General features: G+C 40.3%; 1 protein-coding gene across 1 annotated transcript in view; it reads left to right on the forward strand.

Annotated features, from left to right (window-relative positions):
* Positions 1-19,694, forward strand: part of ABCD3 (ATP binding cassette subfamily D member 3) — a 1,370,685-nt gene extending 1,350,991 nt beyond the window's left edge. The window contains exon 28 of the mRNA XM_044085690.1: positions 16,559-19,694. Within this exon, the coding sequence (XP_043941625.1) occupies positions 16,559-16,636 (78 nt within the window). The 3' untranslated portion in view covers positions 16,637-19,694. The remainder of the gene's footprint in view (positions 1-16,558) is intronic.
* The last annotated feature ends 2,269 nt before the right edge of the window (positions 19,695-21,963 follow it).

Raw genomic sequence — 21,963 nt, forward strand, 5'->3', positions numbered from 1 at the left:
ACTCACTAAGCTTGGCATCAACCCCTATATCACTAGGTGGGTTGCAAACTGGCTCACAGATAGAAACCACAGTGTGAAAGTAGCTGACTCCAAGTCAGACTGCTGAACAGTCACAAGTGGAGTCCCACAGGGTTCGGTCCTGGGCCCTCTCCTGTTTGGTATCTACTTTTCTGAAGTCCAGGACAACACGGAGGGGCTCTGGCTGACTATTATTAACTCCCTAAGTGATGTTGACATCCTGCAGAAAGGCTTCATGAGACCAGCGACTGGTGTCAGAACCATGGCCTTAAGCTCAATGCCAAAAAATGTCATCATCCCATTTGGGAAAAACTCGGTTCCCATGAATTATCACATCGATGGTAGTCCACTGAACACAGAAGGCGTTATAAGAGATCTGGGAACACAGGTTGACAGCAGCCTCTCTTTTGACCACCACATTGCCACTGTGGTCAGAAAGTCCTATGTGGCACATCTCATTACTAAGGGTTTTGCATCCAGGAAGAAAGAGGTCCTTGTCTCCCTCTACTCTTAACTCATTAGGCCAGTCATAGAGTACAATGCCACATTTGATATGTACCTCACGAGACACCTGCAACAACTGGAGAGTCTGCAAAAGTACCTCACAAAGATGATCCTAGCCCTTAAACACTTGCCCTGTATGGACAGACTCAAAAAACTCAATTATTCTCTTTCTCATATTGCTTACTTAGAGGCGATCTGTGCTTGACTTGCAAGCCATGTCTGAGCCAGCTCTGTTAGAAATGCTACATGTAAAGAAATCCCAATCCCTCTGCTCCACATGCTCCAGAGACCTCAGCCTCATTACCACAATCAACAGAACATGCTGGAGGGACAGGTTCATAACCCAGAGACTTCCCATGCTGTGGAATAGACTTCCCATACATGTCGAACAGAGCACTTCACTTGCCCTCTTCAAGAGAGATCTTGATGAGTGGATGGGAAATAGAAAATTCACCCCAGGGATCACTCCAGTGGCTTTACTCGACAGAGGCACGGGGAACTAATGTTGGGTGGCACGATGCCAGAGTAATCCTATGGGCTAGGCTTGTAAAGGCTCGAGGGCCATTAGCCTAGTACACACCTATGAACTCTGTTTCTTGTTTAATTGTTTAAGAATAAGAGAGCACTTGTCTTTAAGGGAGTTGCTTTTCCAATTTGAATGAAATATGGGGAGCTCTTCAAATTGATTTGTTTGCCTTCTTTCAAAACACAGTTGGAAAAAATTTGTTCCAGACATCCTTGCAGCTGTGCTTGAAGCATAGAAGCATTCATGTTCACTTGGACTGGAATATTCTTTAAGCATTTCAAGCTTCCTCACTCTCTGGATCTGTTCACACAGTGTCAGGGCCGTCTGATGCACCTCACGTTATAGCAGTTGCAGCTGATGGCCTGAATCATTCTGTCTTGATAACTTGTAGGCACTTGCTTCATGAGGATGTGCAGCAGATACTGAATGAAGCAAGAAAACTTGCAAATAGAAAATCTATTATAAGTGGAAGAGGTTTTCTAGGTGGTCCCTAACCAATAACAGAATGTCCATTATGGTGTTTGCCCCTCTGGTTGTAAAATATTTGTGTGAGCCACTCACTGATGGCTTATCTTATGCATCTATCAAGGTGCCATCTTGTGGCCATCTCAGCTGATCTGCCCACGGATCCACCTCTTTCAGCACTTTTTTAGTGAAACAGTTTATGAAAGGAGAGTCACACTTGAGAACCCCTCAAAGGCAAATTTCTCCTCCTTGGAATCTTAACTTTATTCTTGAAAAATTGACCTCATTTCCTTTGAACTTGCTTTCCATGCTGACTTGTAAAACTGTTTTGCTTATTATTTTGAGATTTGCAAGGGGAATCTTTGAGCTGCAAGCTCACATGGTAGGCCAGCCTTATCTGATTTTCCACAAGTGCAGTGTTGTTTTACTCAATCTATCTTTTATGCCAAAAATGTTCTGAATTTACTCTGAATCAAGTCATCAATCTCCCCATTTTCTTTCTGAAACCTAAAATGAGGGGAGAAAAGATGATGTACACAGGCAGCTTGGGTACTACCTTGGTAGAACTGTGCCCTTCAGGAAGTCTGAATAGCTGTTTATTTCCTGTTCTGGGGCTAAAAAGGTTTGACCTGTCTGTAAGCAAATGACTGCTTATTGGTTGTCCTGTACTGTTGTTTTTGTTAATCCCACCATGGCAAATCTATTCTGGGCAAGGTTAAGGTGCTTTCCACTGGAGCTTTATCCTTTTTGGTGGCTTATTGGAAAGGAGTGGACTCTAGAATCATTCTAGAGGCAGAGACGTGGTCCTCTGTACCTTTACAAAGCACTTTAAACTAGAATTTTTTTTCTCAAGTTCCAGAGCAAGCTTGTGAGGACTATTCCCCAAGAGCTGCTGGATTATTATCCTTCCTCCTGTCAGGTAGGGTAAGCTTTGGGAATCTACCGATATGCCATTGAGGCAGTGGGAATGATAAACATAGTGCAGTTGCACAAGTCCTACTTACCTGTAAAAGTAGATGTTCAAATGCCACACTGCCTCAGTGGCAGCTCCCATCCATCCACCTTCCTCCTAATTTTATATATAATGCAATTGTATCCAACCTTGTGGTTTTGTTTCGCTATAGTTGTGTGTTGGCATTTTTTCTGGCGGCGAGTTGGTTGGTTTCAGGCAATTTTTGCTTCTAGTCCTTCTTGATTCTTCCTAATTAGCACTAAAAGCCTGAACCAACAGATTTTCTGTGACAAGGTGTAATCTTCCCCTGATTAAAGAGACTTAGCCGATCCCGTATTACAGGGAGTCAGAGAATGGGATTCTGAGCTCTGGAGAGTTGCCAGTGTGAGCTAGTGCAGGCACAGAACCCATATGCCACTGAGATGGTGTGAAATTTGAACATCTGCTGTTACACATAAATAAGACTTGCGCAACTTTACTTTTGCTGATATAAAGTCAGAGGTTTTAAACGATACTTTAAATAAGAAGGCTTTTTTGGCCCACCTACTGCTCAGGTTCTCAGTTTGATGAAAAATGGAAAATAATTCCAGGCATTTCTTAAGGTTTGTTTTTTTTTTCAAATTCCCCATTACAAATATCACAAATTCTCTACTTCCTTTATAAGACAAAATAAATAATCCCTGCCTCTTCCTAGCTAACAGAATATAAAATAGATTGCAGGAGGTGAAATGGCAAAAAGCAAGGATCCGTTCAGAAACAGAGGCAGTCTAATCCTCCAAAATGACCAGCACCCCCCCATCCAGCCTCTATGAATCTGTCCCAGAAACTGTCTCTCAGTCTTCCCCTTTGGCAATAGATTTGTATCACCTGTGAGAATGATGCAGTGGTGTAAGAGGTTTACATTTGGCATTAGATACGTATTCCTCCTTTCAGGGGAACTCCACCCATTGAACTAGTTACTTCCTCAGGTCCTTCAACACTTACCTGACTGTGAGAGTCATAGAACTAGTGTATTTAGATCAAAGGAAGAAAGCCCTCTACTCCAGAATGTTAATGCTGACAATCCTACCTCTCATATCAACCTCCATGGCTCTACCCAAACCATAACATCTACAACAAGAATTAACAAACCTAATAAAAAAGAGAGTACCTTAGAGTGGATACTCATTAACAAAGTGAAACAAACCTACAAAGTAGGAACTGTGCCAGATGATGTAAGTGATCATTCGTTGACCTACATCACAAGAGAAAAGAAAGACTTTCCAAACCCCCCCACCTTTAGGATAGCACGCTCTACCAAACACTTTAACGCATAATTATTTCAAACTGAGCTCAGAGCATGCAACTGGAACCCTTTAAAATCCCTTCCACTTGAAGAGGCTGTAAAGTATTTTAACACTACTTTCTTATCTATTCTTGATAAGCATGCTCCTAAACGTTCCATCCGAATGAAGTCCAACACAGCCCCATGGCTCTCGAATGAAACTAGAACTCAAATTCTGCTTAGGAATAAAGTCTGGGCCAAATGGAGATCTAATAGAAATAGCTCTGATCATCTCCATTTTAGGCAGCTTAGAAATAGTACAAAAAGGGCAATACTTACAGACAAAAAAAACTACTACTGTAAACTTCAAGAAACTCATCAAAATAATCCACAAAAGTTCTGGTCTTGCATAAATAAGCTCCTTTCCCCAGGTAACTCCCGAACACCCACCCCACTTGATGCAGATCCAAATACTCCCAATCAAACTGCCAATACCTTTAACTCTTTCTTCACTGAGACTATACAATCTCTAGCTAGGCAACTTATCTCTGATAACTCCAGCCTTCCCATCAACTTACCACACTCTTCCTCGAAATTCATACTACAACCCATTTCTACTTCTCTCATCTATAAATTTATTCATAAACTTAAGCCATGTACTCCATCTGCTGACTAACTTCCTTCCCAATATCTCCAAAAAGCAGCCAAAGTAATTGCCTACCCTATATCTACACTTATAAATAGGACAATCCAAGAAGGAACAATCCCAGATATCTGGAAAATATCCCATATTATCCCCTTACATAAAGGTGGGAACTCCAATGACTACACTAACTATCGGCCAATTGCTCTTTTATCACCCTTAGCAAAAATTATGGAGAAATGCATTCACCAACAACTTTTACATCATCTCTCTACATAACTTAATAGCAAGCTGTCAACATGGCTTTAGGCCATCACATAGTACCACCACTGCCCTCCTATCCTTTACAGAGACCATCAATAGTAACCGCAACAAAAACATCCTCTCATCTGCACTCTTCATCGACCTCTCTAAAGCCTTCGACATGGTTAACCATACCCTCCTAATTAATATTCTTGAATCTCTTTCCTTTGATTCTCTGGCCATTAAATGGTTTAGATCATACCTCAGCAATAGGCAACAGGCAGTTCTCTGGGAAAATCAAATTTCTTCCTTTTTACCTGTCACCATCGGGGTCCCTCAGGGCTCCATTCTTGGACCACTTCTTTTCTCCTTATTTATTAATGATCTCCATGTAGCAATTCCTCAAGCCACCTGTATTCAGTATGCAGATGACTCCACACTAATATGCTCAGCAACCTCTCCAACTGAACTATACTCTTACTCAAAATATTTTCAATACTGTAGAAACATGGTTTACCAAAAGTTGCCTCCTTCTTAATGCCAAAAAAAACAAAACTCCTTCTCTTCACACCCACTACTAGGTCCACCCCCTTAGACTTCTCAATCTCTTCAAATAATGGCACTGTCATTTTCCCTGACTCTACCACCAAACTTTTAGGAATAACCATTGACAAATATCTCTCATTTGATCACCATATAAACAACACCATTAAAATAGTCAACAGAAAAATAGGATTCTTATATAGAATAAAACCTTTCTTAACCTCAACAGCCAGAGCCAAGATCGCTCACTCCCATCTAATCTCAACTCTTCTGTATGCCTCACCTATATTTACCAACCTTAAGAAAACTAACCAACAAATTAGCAACTTCCTACAATAATATTGCCAGATTCGCTACTGGCAATCCCTTCAGAACTCACCACTGTTCTAATCTTAGGCAACTAAACTGGCTGGAATTCCAAAACCATCTGATAATCCCCCAACTCACAATTTCCCACAAAATATTTTGCCAACCCAGTAATACCCCTATACTCTCAAACTCTTAATCCCATATAATAATCTGAACTCCTTACGCTCTTCTAGCAAACTTAACTAAGTCTAATAATACAGCTGGTGACTCTCTGTTTACTAACACAGCAGGAAAAAACTGGAACCTGCTACCCAATGAATTAACACTAATTACATCCTTGCCACTCTGTAAACAAAAACTAAAGTAACACCTCCAAAGGCACTGGCTATGCCCTTGTAGTAACCCTGACTAACAACTGTCTTTCACCCGTTTCTTCCTCTTCTAACCATACTTCCAAACATTTAAATACTTAGTCTTGTAATTAAGACTGACACTATTTAAACTCTAATCAACTTATTGCTTAAATCCTTTAACCTGATGTGAACTATTGTACATAACACTTACTGTATTATATCTGTTTTAGCTTTCTTAAGCAATATTATGCTCACTGTTACTTTTCTTAAGTGTTTTTGATCTCTGATATGTTATAACTACCCGTTTTATTTGGTTTATTAATCCTATAGTTAACATGTAACAATATTTTTTACATATTTGTATATGTGTGTGGAGCTTTTCTCCCCGGGCCTCTACTGAAAATGGATATATATCCAGCTAGACTAGCCCGGTTAACAAATGTAAAATAAATAAATAAATAAAAATGTTACAGAATCCAAAGCAAAAGCCTTCTTGGAGACCAAATCTTTCCTTTCACAATCTGTTAAAGGACCAAAATTCAAAATGTTGACCCTGCAGAGTCTTCTTGCCTGTCATTCCTCTTTTGAGTTTGATAGTAACATTAAACCTAAAGGATGCTTATATCCCTATAGCCACAGGCACCAGGGAATTTCTGAGATTCTGGGTGTTGATCTCATGCCTCTCTATTACCCTTTAGGATGTTCTTCGTGTTTCACTGTTGCAGTCATTATATTTGGGTAATCTGTTGGCAGGTTGCCCTCAGTCGGCCTGATTAGCAATGTCTTGGATCCCGCGTCGGTTGCTGTCCCTTCTTCCATGGCGTCAGGTCTTCAGGGGTATAAAACATGCAGCCAACGCCATTACATCAGTCTTTCTTGCCATGCGGTGCCTGAAGCAGAAGCAGTTCGCAAGTGCCGGTCGGCAGACTCCTGAAATTTTCATTTTCGAGTTTCAGAACCGAAGTCTTCAACTTAAAGCTAAGTACCCCATTGTGGAAACTTTTTCTTGCTCCTTACCAATGTCAGTAAAAGTTAATAATTGCATTACTTGTTCTCGGTTTAATTATCCAGAAATGTCGTCGGTTAGCCATCCAACTACTGGGATTCCGAAAAAATGCAAAGATAGACAGAGACAGGCCGCTGAGGTCCAAAACTGCAGACGACACTTCTCCTAAGCCAGTCGCCAGTACTCAGTGAGGCGCTTTTGCAGCCCCTGATACCCGCTACTTCTGATTTGCCTCTACTGAGACCCATTCTGAGTCCAGTATGCCGCGAGATGCTTCATTTTTGGAACCCGCGGATGTCTCTACCTTGGATGGGTCCGGAGCCGCTGTGCAGGCACCGGCCTCTGAAGGTGTATTCAGGCCTACAGGCTTGCATATTAAATTGACACTGCCTTCATTACTAAGGCCTAAACTTCGATCTATGTCTAAAAAAATGACGCCCAGGCCACATGTTCAGGCCCCTATGCCTAAAAAACAAATGATCAAAATGGCTGAAGATCTCATCAGGGGTAGTCAACACCCCCACCCCCCCTCTAAGAGGCCTAGGCCTGAGCTTGATTATGAATCTTCGATCAGGATTCTGTTTCTTCTGACTCTTCTAATGACCTGGATTTGTCCGTACCTACTTGAGGATTCTGATGTTCTGATGCAGAGGATTCCATTCCCTCTGCTTCCCCTCATGAGGATTTTTCTTTTGGGGAAACTTTACATACGGAGCATTTCCACTGGGAAAGTCAGGAATTTTCTGATTCAAAAAAGAGGCTTAGGGATTTCCTCCTTCTACCTCAGCATAGGCCTTTGGCTATACCTCCTGTACTAGACATTGTTGATGATGTGTTCTCGTAATCCAGTTTGGCCCTGGATTCCCTGCCTCCAGCTCCCAGTAAACCTGATCAATATTACAGGGTTCCCGAGTCCCACAAGTTTCTTTTCAAAAATCCTGTTGCAGATCCAGAAACCATTTCTCAGGGGCCCAGGGGCATTAAGGCTTCTACTGCTAAAAATCATACCCCTTCTGATAGAGATTCCAGGGCACTGGATAGATGGGTAAAAAGGTTTATAATTCTGCAACCATGGCAATCAGAGCTTTAAACTGCCAATTTCATATGTTAAAATACCAACAGCATATTATTGGACTGCTCAAACTGAAAATTATGTTGATTCCTGATTGTGTGGAAAGTAAAGATTTACAGGATTTAATGCATTCTGCTGAACAAGTTGGAAAACATACTTTGCAATGTGGTTTTGATTCTTTCGAGGCCTCCTGTAGGGCTGCTGTTACTGGGTCTGTGCTTAGAAGGCATGCTTGGCTTAAGGAGCAATCTTTGCCTGATCATGTTAAAGCTAAATTGTTGGATGCTCCTTTAAATCAGGACCGCCCATTTGGCAATAAGGCTGAAGAAGTTCTAAAAAAGATGAAAGATTAAATCTATGCAAACTGTTAAAGATTTCTTACTAGTGCAACCTCCAAGATTTAGTAGGCACGGGCCTACTAAGAATTGGTCTTTTCCAGTCCCTTCCAGATCCTCTCAAGCCAAACCCAGACACAGTAAAAACCCCAAGTTTCAGTCCCAGGGGACAATCAGAACTATGCAGTGGGTGGCCTCCACTTCCAAATCTGGAAATAACAAGACACCCCCCTATGGTAAACGGTCTTAATGACTTCCTTTTAAAATTACCAAGCACTTACCTTTTAACTGCCCCTTTGGGGGGAAAGATTGCTGTTCATGCAAAGAACTGGGAACTCATAACCCAGGACAAATGAGTTTTAAATATAGTGTCCCAGGGATACAGATTTCATTTCCACACATTGCCAACACCAAACGGGTGGCCAGACCTGCCCCCAAATCAGTGGGCAGAGGCTTAAAACAAGTACTTTCCCCTCTTAAACATGGGGGCTATTCAGTCGGTACCAGAAGAGGAAAAGGGACAAAGTTTCTATTCCAGGCTTTTTCTGGTACCCAGAAAAGACAAATCATGGCATCCAATCCTGGACCTGTCTACTCTAAACCTTTCTGGAGATTCCAAAATTCAAGATGCTGACTCGTCACCATTTTCTTCCTATGCTAGGCAAAGATGCCTGGCTAGCAACTCTAGATTTAAAAGAAGCATACCTGCACATCCCAATCAGGGAATCTTGCAGAATATACATACGCTTCAAAGCAGGCTACTTGCATTATCAGTTCTCTGCACTGCCCTTTGGCTTGTCTACTGCGCCCAGGGTATTCACAAAGTGCCTGGCTCCAGTTATTGCATTTTGCAAGCAAAGAAATATTCAACTATATCCATACCTGGACGATTGTCTAATTCAGGCAGAAAACCAGGGTATACTTCTAAACCATCTGGCATTTGTAAAAAGGATTCTAACTTGTCTTGGGTACACCATAAACGAAAAGAAATCACAACTGGTACCCTGTCAACAGATTACATTCCTGGGTGCAAGCTTGAATACAACTGCCCAGATGGCTTTCCTCACACCAGAGAAACAAATTAATCTGGTAACTTACTTCAAACAAGTGGCCACAAAAACCCTGATATCTGCAAGACAAGTACTGCAAACCTTGGGGTTCATGGCCTCCTGCATTCTTCTAATTCCATATGCAAGACTGCATATGAGGAAACTACAGTGGTACTTAAAAAGTTTATGGAGTCAACATTGTCACAGCCTGGAAACAATGATTCCGATCATACCTTGCCTACGCCTGGAGTTCCTATGGTGGGCAGAGGCCTGCCACCAAAACAGACTGCCATTCACACTACCCCCTGCCACACAGACTTTAACTACAGATGCATCAGACTATGCATGTGATGCATCAGACTATGCATGTGGGGCTCACCTGGCAGGGAAGTGCATTCAGGGCCAATAGAACCCAAATCAAATGCACCTACATATCAATCAAAAAGAAATGTTAACAGTACAGAATACTCTGACAGTCTTCAAGGATTACATTCTTCCAGGACAACTAATGGTAAAGATGGACAACACCACGATTATGTGGTACATAAACAAGCAGAGGGGTACACATTCCTACCCCCTCTGCAGACTTGCCATGGCATTGTGGAACACAGCCTTGAGCTACCAAATGCACCTACAAGCTCAATTCCTGCCAGGAAAATTAAATGCATTGGCAGATGGATTAAGCAGAAAACTCATGGACCCACACAAGTGGCAACTGGAACCATGGATTTTCAACATGTTGACAAGCAAATGGGGGAGCCCAGACATAGATCTGTTTGCCTCCCCCCCCCCAGAACTACCAGTTGGATAAGTTTTGCACAAGGACTCCACACAAACAAGCCTGGAAAGTGGATGCTCTCTCCTTCAGCTGGAAAAACCTATCAGTCTACGCCTTTCCCCCTTTGCCTCTGCTCTCCAAAGTTCTGCTAAAAGTCAGACAGGACAAACCAAGGAATATTTTTGATTGCTCCAGACTGGCCACGCCAACACTTGTACCCACTCCTGCACAGTGTATCGCAAATATCTCCAATCCACCTGCCTCAGACCCCTTCCCTGCTGTCTCAGCAGGAGAACCAAATTTGGCACCCTCAGCTTCCAACATTGAACCTTGCAGCCTGGCTAATCACTTAAATTCACCCTTATCCCTCAGCAAACCTGTGATGGATGTCATCTTGGAGGCGAGAAGACCTAGTACTAGAAAATCTTATGCTGACAAATGGAAAAGATTCGGTGCCTGGAACCAATCTTTAGGGATGAGCAAAGCAGCGTCCAATTTACCTCAGATTTTCCAGTACTTAACTGAGATGCTTCACAAGGGCCTGTCTTTTTCCTCTATTAAAATCCACCCCTCAGCTATTTCAGCTCACTATAACATAGAACCACCCCTCTTCTCTCATCCTCTGCTCAAGCAGTATTTCAGATGAGCAAAGAACTTGAGACCACCTAGGAGAGCTTCTACCCTTGCCTGGGACCTTAACTTTGTTTTGGAGAAGCTCACTCTACCTCCTTTCGAGCCAGCTGCTACTGCAGACTTAAAATTTCTTTCTTGGAAAACAGCCTTCCTTTTAGCAATCACTTCAGCTAGAAGGATATCTGAATTACAGGCCCTTATGGCAGTGGAGCCTGTCATCATCTTTCATGCGGACAGGGTATCTCTCAGGACCAATCCGTCCTTCATGCCCAAGGTGGTTTCCACTGTGGCTCTTAATCCATTCATTTGCCAACCTTCTTTCCCAATTCACAGAACAAAGGGGAACGGATTCTGCATTCCTTGGATGTGCACAGACAACTTAGATTCTACTTGGACAGGACTAAATCTCGAAGAAAATTTGAACAATTGCTGGTAGCATTTGCTGCAAGGGCAGAGGGGAAGGCTATTTCAGAACAAACCATTTCTAAATGGATAAGCCATTGCATTAATTTTTGCTATAAGCACCATAGAAAACCTTATCCCCTAGGGGATCAGATCTCACTCCACCAGGGATGCATCTACTTCTGCAGCCTTTCTCAGAGGTGTTCCTACCAGGGATATTCTAGAAGCTGCTACCTGGAGTTCTGTTCATACTTTCACCAATCATCATCATTTACCAATTTTCTCTAAATCCAGAGCTGGCTTTGCCGCTGCTGTCTTGCAGGGCCTTATAGCTGGCCCTAATGCTGTATAAACTCCTCCTCCCAACCATAGCTTTGGGAATCTACCCAACTGTAGTGACTGCAACAGTGAAACACTAAGAACAGTACAGTTGTGTACACTTACCATAAATGTTTGAGTGTATTCACTGTTGCAGTCCTGGTTACCCTCCCTCCATCTCCCTACTTTTCTCCAGCTATATCTTTTCTTTCCTTTACTATGCTTAAAAACCTTTTTGGTGTATTTGCTTTTGGTGGGAGGTATAATTTTGTGTTTTTAATTTTATTTGCTACCCATTAGGGGGGCACCTGACATCCGTGGCAAGAAAAACTGATGTAATGGTGGTGTTTGCATGTTTTATACTCCTGACGACCTGACGTCATGTAAGAAGAGACAGCAACTGATGCAGGACCCAAGACTTTGTTAATCAGGCCGACTGAGGGCAACCTGCCAGCAGATTACCCAAATGTAATGACTGTAACAGTGAATGCACTCGAACATCTACATTTATGGTAAATGTACGCAACTGTATTTTGTCTACAGCTTCAAAGTGTCTAACTCCAGTGATAGCTCATTGCAGACTGGAGGGCATTCACATTTTTCTGTAGATGACTTGCTTTACAGTTTTTTGCCAGATGACTGAAGTCCTTAACATGAGTTTCTTCACTCCTTATTTTAAGGTATCAAGTTAATGTTCATAAAATCCTCCTTGACTCCACTACACAGGATTGTGTTTCTGGGCTGCCTTATAGATGCTTCTCTGCAAAAGGCTTTCCTTACCCCGGAGAAGATGGAGTTTTATCTGGAAAGTTTCTTTAGCTTCTCCATTCAGTCTTAAACTTTGTCCAGGGAGTACCTTAGTTTTTTAGGGTTTATGGCTTCTAAGATTCTCATGATTCCTCTTGCCAGGTTACAAATGAGAAAAATTATATTGGCTTCTAACAAAACACATTAACCCAATATTCCCATTGTCTGGAATTTCAGATCCCAATTTTTGGCTTTTTCGTAAAGGAACTGCACTGGTAGCAACTGAACAGGAGTCAAAATCCAGGCCCCCCTTTTCTCCTCCTGTCCCAACTCTTATCTGTAACTGCAGATCTCAGATTTTGCTTGGTGTGCAGTTTCTATGAGGGTAGAGGTGAAAAGCTTGTGGGATGATTTAGACAAACCAAGTTATATAAATGTCCAAGATAATAGTTGTGATCTGTGTTATAAAAGCTCTTCATCTGTTGTCCCGAGAACACCACCACAGTGATGTGGTACATAAACGGGCAGCAGGTCTTGTCCTCTGTGCATGCTGGTTATGATGGTGTAGAAGGTAGCTCTTCATCATTGTTTAACCTGCCAAGTGTTTTTCATTCCATCAAAGCAAGATGTAATGACAGACGAGCTGAGCAGGACCAGGACAGACCCTCACAAATGAAAATTTAATATTTTTTTCTCAGGAATCGATCCACCTGTGGGGAACACCTCAAATAGGTCTGTTCACCTCCTCATAAAAAAAGTCAACTTAACAAATTTTGCACCAGGACTCCTTGCAGACAGGCCTGGAAAACAGAAGCATTTGCATTTCCCTGGTTGAGGATGTTCCTTTAGGCATTTCCATCCTTTCCACTGATGTCAACGGTAACTCTCAAGGTTCAGGACGACTCTCAAAGTCCTTGAGGTGACTCCCTTTTGGCTCAGGCAGCATTTGTTCTTCCTTTTTATGGAATTGGCCAAGGGCAGTTACCACAAGCTTCCTCATGGATTGAATCTACTCATTTAGGACAAACAGAGTTTGCACCCCAGTCTCAAACAACTTCAGCTTACTGCCTGAATGATCCAATTTTATTTTATGCATCTGTTTCATGAGGATATGCAGCAGGTGCTAAACTAGTTAAGAAAACGTGCTACTAGGAATTCTTACATTGGCAAGTGGAAAATATTTTCTAGTTGGTGCATAGCTAGTAACCAGAGCACTCTTTGGGATTAAGTACCATTGGATTTTGAATATCTGTGTGAGTTAGTATCCTCTGGCCTTCTTATTCCCTTTCAGGGTTCATCTAGTGACCATTTTAGCATGCATGCACATAGATCATCCTTTTCATCTATGTTTTTGGTAAACAGTTTCTGAATGGGGTTTTTATATCTGAGACCACCTGGAATACAGGTTGCTCCTTTGGAACTTAACTTTATGCTGGTCACCCTTTGAACTGGCTCATCTGTCTGATTTAAGGTTCATCACATACTGTAGAAGATGATACTACTAACTGTTCTAACATGTGCAAGAAGAGCATCAAAGTTGCTTAGTCTCATAGTGGGAAAACTCAATCTTGTCTTCTTTAGAGAGCAAATCCCTCATTTATGCTCAGAGCTGTTTGAGTTTACTTTGAATCAAGCCATAAATCTCCCTGGATATTATCCAGATCCTCAGAACCAAGGAGAAAGGGATTATTCTTACTCTTGATGTGAATATGCAGCTCAGATACTATCTTGACAGAACTAAGTTCTTTAGAAAAGCAGGTCAGCTGTTTATTTTTGATGGGGCAAAGAAAGGATTACCTGGGTCAAAACAGACTATTTTGACTGTTTTGAGATGTTTATCCTTAACTTTTATTTATTTATTTATTTTTTGTGTGCATTATTCCCACCATGGCTAATCTTTTTCAGGCGGTATCGAGGCACCATTGTACTAAAGCCTTGCTCCTACAATGGAATCCTCGATAGGGGGCAGACTCTAGAAGCATTCTACAGGTAGCTACATGGTCCTCTGCACATATTTTTACAAAGGATTACAAACTGCATTATTTCTTGAAGTCCATGGCTAGCTTTAAGACCATTTTCCAGGGTTTTCTGGACCCTTATCCTTTCTCCTCCTAGGCTGGATAGACTTTGTAATCAACCCAAATAGCCAGCTGTTTCTGAAGCAGTGAGAACAGTGAACATAGGATAGTTGTGTAAGTTGCACTTACAGTAACAGTAAATGGTCAAATCTCACTGCTGCAGTAACACCTTCCCTCCATTCCCGTACTTTTGCATGTAGTTAGTTGTTGGGCTATAAAGTCAGTTGTTACTGTTTAATATTGTTTAAAGGTTCAGGATGAGTAATCTCACTTGCTCTTGTGTGCTCTCTCTCTCGCGCGATAAGAAAATCCTGTATTTGTCTACACCCTGGCTAGCCCATTGGAGGGAAAATAACAACCAGCAGTCATATTGAAGGTGTGGGAGTGAGCCAGAGCTTTGGGAAGTAATGCAACATAGATGTAGTCGATGTACATGAAATCCAAATTACCAGGGGCTACTAAAAATGTGCTTTTCTCCACTAACATAAGTCCCCATCATTTTTGTTTTCACAGAAGTAGACGACTTTCTTGGTTTTGAAGATAACTTACAATGCTTCTTGACTGTACTCCATCAGACAACACAGACAGAAACCCACCAGCTGGAGATTCTGTTGCAATCTATATCCATTGATGATTGTTGAGATCAGAGTCACTTTACTTTCTAGAGAACTGAATTCGTTTGTCTTAGCAGCTGAGAAAAAGTTTGTCATTAGGGTTTCTTAGATTGTGGTAGACGTGGTGCGATTTGCTGGAATTGCTATGTCACTGTTGTCTGAAGGACTGACTGGTAGGCTTTTTTGTAGCCACTGATAAAATTTACTTATTTCATTGTTGACATGCAGTCTGTTAGTAGATGGGGTAGGAGTTGTTTGGGAAAGCATATCCAGTGGCAGGGATGTATTTTTCCACATGTTCTTCTAATAACTTGTGCTGGAGGAATATCTTTGCAGATTCCAGTATAATATATATTTTTAAGTCCGCTACTAGTTTGCTTTATTTTTATTTATTTTTACTTTATGTTCCTCACCCTATGAACAGGCATTATATAGTATTCTATTTTGTTCACATCTATGTAAATATGTTCAGCTGTACTGTATATTTTGTATGTATGGTTGCTGCAATGTATACTGATTGCTACTTTTTGCTGAGGTTAAACAGTTTAAGTAAAGGTGTGGATAGTGTATACTTGGCATTTGAGTGCAACCTAGTATGTTGTCTGGTCCCATGGAAGTAATATTTTTTTGCCTTTGACAGGGATTCTGAGACTTGTTCCAGGGTGGTTTCAAGGGAAAGTAAATTTTCAGGGAATAATAGGGGCAATAATATGGTTAAGTGGGTAAAGTTAACTCGAAATTTGTTGCTAACAAATTAGGTATATCCTTAGCATCAGTGTGTTTGATATTATTATGGATGAGCTCAACACATTATTTCTGACATAGCTAAAGGAAGGTTTGTAGATTCCTTTGGTATCTGTGACTATCTTAAATTTGTATTCTGCTTTACATTTTCTAATAGTGCTGACATGCTTCATTGTGGTTTTGAGGTAGGGAAATGGGACTTTCTTGCAACTTTTCATTATTTCCTGCTTTTGTCATACAATTTATTTATACAGGAATTCCACCAAAGTGGTTTATTCCTAAATGTTATTCCAACAGTGGTTTAACAAGTCAGTATTTAGAGAATTAGTCCATTAACAATATTTTATCAGCTGGTTTTATGACCTGCATTTTATGTAGGAACTCATTTATTAGGAGTCATGGAAAAGGGAATGGTAACATCTTACAAAGTTGACAACTTCATTGTTAATATTAACTGCAGCACGTGAATATCTATTTGTGCTGGCTATATCCTGGATTTTTTAACATACTGTTAAGAAAATTGAGACTGTGCCTTCCTTGTTCATGCTGTGCAGTTATGATAGGCACTGTAACAGGGAAGATTAAAAAAAACTCAGTTCCTTGAAGTACATACACCAGGTCTTTAACTGGTTCTAGTCCCTGTTTTTCATCAGGCATTGTTCCTACAGTCTTCTTTTACCAGATGTATCTGATTTCCTGCTACATTTCGTGCAGTGTTTCAGGTTGACTTGAATAACTAAAATAATTTCATGAGAAGTGGCCACTTCTAATCGATATATCATATCCTTTCCTCGTTATTTCACAATCTTTGTAGTTTCACATTGGATTAAAACATTGTATGCCATATAATGTACATTCTTTTCATTCTGCTCCAGTTATGAAGTTATGCTTCATTTTAGCCATTTCTATGCACTTGCACTTTTTAGCTGTTTGCATTACTATATATTTGTTTTATTTTGTAGTTTTACCTGCACATGGACGGCAGAGGAAAATATGAATTCAAGGAAATCACAGAAGACACTGTCGAGTTTGGATCCTAAATGTACTTTTGCTCCAGCTGAGATCATTGGAAAAGACGGGATTTGAAAGACCACCTATGGCACTTGCTGCCTCTTAATCTGTAAACTAAAACTGTTAGATCTGCTTTTAAGTAACTTGTAATTAAGATCTGTTATGGGTGGACATGTAACAAATTGTGTCTAAGTAGTGGGACACACATTAATGTTAAAATATTGCTAATGACTGTATATATTAAGCTAAATTGATATTGCACTAAAATGTTCATAAATTAATAGTGGACTATGGGTTGGGTATTCAGATTTATAATCTGGTTTGAAAAAAGAGCAACACTAGTCATGTAATTTGGCTAACATATAAAATACTCATCCCTGTTTGTATTTATTTTGTTTATTCTCAGAATGTTTGATTTTTGAAACGTTGAAAATGAATGCATTTTTAACAGTGGTATCATGTTTGTCTAGTCAAGAAAGCATTTCATATGACGTTGTATACAGGAGGCTGCTTAGTTTTCTTCATCCTAACCTTTTGGGGGGGATTTTCACAAAAAGTTAATTAAATTACAGATGTCTCAGAATAATTGCCCATTTTCCATTTTCTCTTGTTTTTATTGCTATTTTAAAGTATTGCACAGATAGTAATCCAAGAACGTTGTACTTAACAGTCCGTACTATTTACAGCTTGATCATTCTGCATTTTGTACCTTTGACATTTTAATCCAGAGTATGACGTGCCTGCATAAGAGGCAGTAGATGGACAGAAGAAAAAAAAACACTTTGCATACCCAGGTAGTCTTAATGCACAAAGAAATGTAGGAAGTAGTTGTTGAACTGAATTTGATTGTTGCAAAGACTAGAGTCTCCTGTGGTAAGCAACAATAAAAATTATAGTAACATTTCAGCTGTTTTTTTGAAGAGGATTATGTAACATTAAGTTGGAAACACTACTTGAAGGCCTTCTTTGGTCATGTAATGACTTTAGCATTATGAGTAACTTGCAATTTTACATTAAAAGCAAGTATTTTTTAAACCCATATGTTTGCTTGCATTTTGCTGAGGGCAGAATGTATGAAGTGCCTCTGTGTATTAACAGGGACAACGTAAGCATGATCTGTAAAGTTATAAATTCTCAATAGTCATTCATTTTTCTGTTACCCATTTTATCTAGTTCATGGTCATGACACAGCTTTAACTTTTCCAGACCCTCAGTGGGCACAAGACAGGAAATTAATACTAGATGGGATGTTGCAATATTCTAGGCTACATGTGTGTGCACACACTCTCTCTCTCTCTCTCTGACCACCATTTGACAACTTGGATGACTGTCTGTTCACCTAAGGCATGCCTACAAGATGAAAGGGGAAAAAGTAGAAACTAGGGAGGATGTGCAGAGTCTGCACAGATGCACCCCAGCTTAGAATCAAACTGGGAAGCCAAGTGCCATAAGGCAACAATGCTAACCACTATGCCACTGTACTGCCCTTAAGCTCTCAGTATAGACTTCCAATAGGTTTTAACACCCTAAATTCAGAGCATTTCTTTTTAATTTAGATGGCAGTATGTGATCTTTGAGAGAGACATAGTAAGCCTAATGTTGATAATGTCTGAAGAAATAAGTAAATTGTAACCCCCGTTCGTGGCTGGCCTGCACAGTCGCATAACAATAAGGACCTGCTTATGTACTCCCCCAGACACTTCTACATTCCAATATACATTGCCCTTTGAAAGCAGATGGCTTGGTAAAGCTAATCTCACATCCACAGTTCACAATGCTGCTTGTATACATCTCCTAAGTGCAGTGGAGTGAACCCACCTACTCCATCTCCTGGATGGGTAAGCTTGGCATCATCTGCTCTCTTCCATCCACATTGGCTCCTCTAGCTCTCTGATAGCAACTCAATCATGAGTTTTCTGAGTTGTAGTCAGGGTTTATCCTAATATGTCACAAAGCCAGCACATGTTAAAAAGTACCTTTTCACCAAAGATTATAACTTAGTTTGAAGCAACACAAATTTCATTCACTGTTTTTTTGCTTTTCTCACTGTTAATGTGGCTTAACTGTTTTTTCTGCACACGTATTTGAGCTGTTTCTGAGAAGTGAAGGCTATGACTTGCAGTAGGTACTGTACAAAAATCTTAACCATAAAGATTTGGTCTTGTTCAAAATTTTGTATCTTATAAAATTTAGTGCATGCTTTCAGCTTTGCTGCTTTGTGCTTTTCCTTCACATTTTCAGAACAAATCATCTTGTGACTTAACTTTATGAGCCAAAGTGATAAAACAGTTTATCACCAAGATGATAATGCTACCCACTGACTGTAGAGAAAATCTTTGGAGATAGATTTACAAAAATGACTACTGAAATTTGAGAGAAGGGGGACCACTGCACAGTATTTGAAAGTTTGGTTCAAAAATGCCTTTGACAATGTGTCCAGGTTAGTATTAAACGTGAAGAACTTGCGGAGTCCATTGAAACTAAGCACAAGTAATGTATGTACTTAAAACCAAACCGCACTTTAAAAAGTAACAGTTTAGTACTTTCATCTCTGCACATACAAAGAGATGTTTTCAGAACTGGTTACAAAGAAAAACAGAAATAGCTTGTATAATGCATCCACAATTGCATGATTAGATTACACCAGTAACATTCTACATTGCTCTTGTTGGCCTTTATTTTAAGGCACTTCTGATGCTAAGGAAACCATTTAAGCCTAAGTTTTGGCTAGCATTCAATTCAAGTTGCCAAATCAGTTATTTGTATTATAGCTTTGCTTCAAAATCACTACCATTCAATTTAGGTTCAACTCTGAGTTATCTGCAAACAAGATTTTGTTTTGAAATTGTTACATGTTGAATGATTATATAAGGCATTGCTGGCATATTTTGAATGAATTGCAAAACAGTTATAAATATGCTGGTTTAATCTTTCTCGATTTCTTAACCTGTATAAAACATCAGAATTCACACACTTGGTAATAGACAATATTGCAGCTGCTGCATTTAATAAAACATTCTACAGAAATGCTGTAGTCAGTGTTTGTAAGCTACAAGGTAAATAAAAGAACCTTGATTTGTCAACTTGCATCCTGAGCAAGAAGCACATTTATATGTTGAATTAGATTTTAATGAAAAATGAATGCTATTGTACATACTGCTTTCCAGTATAGTCTTTGAAGTTTATAGCCTCTCTCGATTTGAGAGTTCATCATTTAATCACTGCTGCAGTAGCCTTGGGTTATATGGTTGTACCCTGCACAGGATATAACAGACTGACATCGTCCAATGCATAAGGGCACCTTCCATGCAATTATATAATTTTTAGCCCAAATAGAGCTGTAGAAAATCAGGGCGGCCACGGTGGTGCAGTGGTTAGCATTGCTGCCTCACAGCAAGAGGTTCTCCGGTTCGATCCTCGGCTGGGGTGCCTTCTGTGCGGAGTCTGCATGTCCTCCCTGTGGTCGCGTGGGTTTCCTCCGGGTGCTCCGGTTTCCTCCCACATCCCAAAGACATGCTGCAGGTGGATTGGACACTCTAAATTGGCCCTAGGTGTGCGTGTGAGTGTGCCTTCTGTGGAAGCTTGGGCGCCGGGCTGGCAACTCGACACCGTAAAACTCCACTGCCATTCAATGTGTGGACAAGGTGATCCGCTGTGGCGACCCCTAACCGGGAAAAAGCCGGAAGAAGAAGAGCTGTAGAAAATCAGCTGTCTTGGCAACATGCCCTTCAAAGTTTTCCTGCCACTGAACAGTACTCCTATTATGGGCCTTTAAGGATCAACTGCGGGCTAGCATTTCTCCATTGCTGGACAGATAAGTTCCCTTCAGGAAGAAAACAACTTCCACATTTTATTTCATTTCAGAAACATTACTTTTTTTCCTGTGAAATGTATTTGTTGCTAGGAATTTTGTTTAATGGACTGTCACTTGACTTTTCAGTCAAGTCTGTGGCTCTACATTTTACTTCACTGTAAAAACTTGCTAAAAGTATAGTTTTATTTTTTTATTTTATTTATTTATTTATTTGAGGTAAAAAAAAATATTAAACTGTGTTTAGGGACTGGGGTAAGTGTATGTTGTGCATTTCATGATTTTTTTTCTGTAGACATCACCTTTTTGATACTTACCCCTTACCAACAGCTTCTGCCATTGATACCTGGACTTCAGGCTTCATAGGTTCATAGGTGTGTACTAGGCTAATGGCCCTGGAGCCTTTACAAGCCTAGCCCATAGGATTACGCTGGCATCGTGCCAACCCACATTAATGTCTTTACCATGTAACAACTTAGATTCCTCTATTCTTATTCTTTCCTCCGGTCACAAAAAGAACATCACTTCTAGAAAACGTTTGCCTCTTTAGCAAGCTTTAAATTTACCATAGCCAAAAATAGGTGACTGCTGTGACCATTTCTCGGTCCTCAGACCATTCATCTTCCTTTTTTTTTTTTTTGTGGTGTAGTCTGTTAAGCCATCATGGACAAGGGGGTTAGACACATCCTCTACTGCTGTTGGGATGTCCTTCATGGGCATAGGAGAACCACTCTTGTTGGAGAAAAGGGGATGTGCATCTGCCTAGCTGGACTGAGTTGCTGTAGGATGATATGCTTGACTATCTATGTAAAAATTCCTGTTAGGACAAAGAAAGTTATTTTCCTCTGTCTCAGCTAATTCAGACAAAAAATATTTATTGAGCTTAGCTCAGGACTTAGTTCAGGCTCTTGACTCCTTGGTTTGCTGGTAAAAGAAAACATTGTTCATTTTCTGAAAATTCATGGTATAATGACTGGGAAAATAATTATGCAGGAAGAACTGCTGTTTATTTATTTTTTGTCTCTGATTGCTGATTGTGTGGAGAGTGCATTTCTTCTGATCACTCTTTGGAAGTCTTTCCTTTGAAACCATGTCTAAGATGAATCAGTAGTTTCATTGGGAAAATGACATTCCAGTGTCATTGAGAAAATGTTAAGATTTATCATAACTGGAATTTCCTCAACCCCTTCTATTCCTACCGTACTCCAACCTTGCAGGGTGTTTTTTATTAGTCTGTAACATGCCGGTCAATCTGACTGCAGCCCCTAAGAAGGCAGATTGTATAAAGTTCCTCAGTCTTACAAATAATTTTCTAAACCCAGATCTGACCGTGCAGTGATTTCCTTATCAAATCCTGCTGTTGCTTAACATTTGGTAAATTATAGTCCTTCTCCCTCTGATAAGGATGAGAAAGCTTTAGATTTGGAGAAAATGTATACTTCTGCTACAGTTTTTAGAATTCTTAATTGTCAAGCTCACATGTTTTTGCTTACATCATTTGAGAACATGAGGAACATTACCACATGTATTGCTTCTGTGTCTCAA

The sequence above is a fragment of the Protopterus annectens genome, chromosome 10.part0, assembly GCF_019279795.1.
Source record: "Protopterus annectens isolate FY-2018-M chromosome 10.part0, PAN1.0, whole genome shotgun sequence".
NCBI classification, from domain to species: domain Eukaryota; kingdom Metazoa; phylum Chordata; order Ceratodontiformes; family Protopteridae; genus Protopterus; species Protopterus annectens.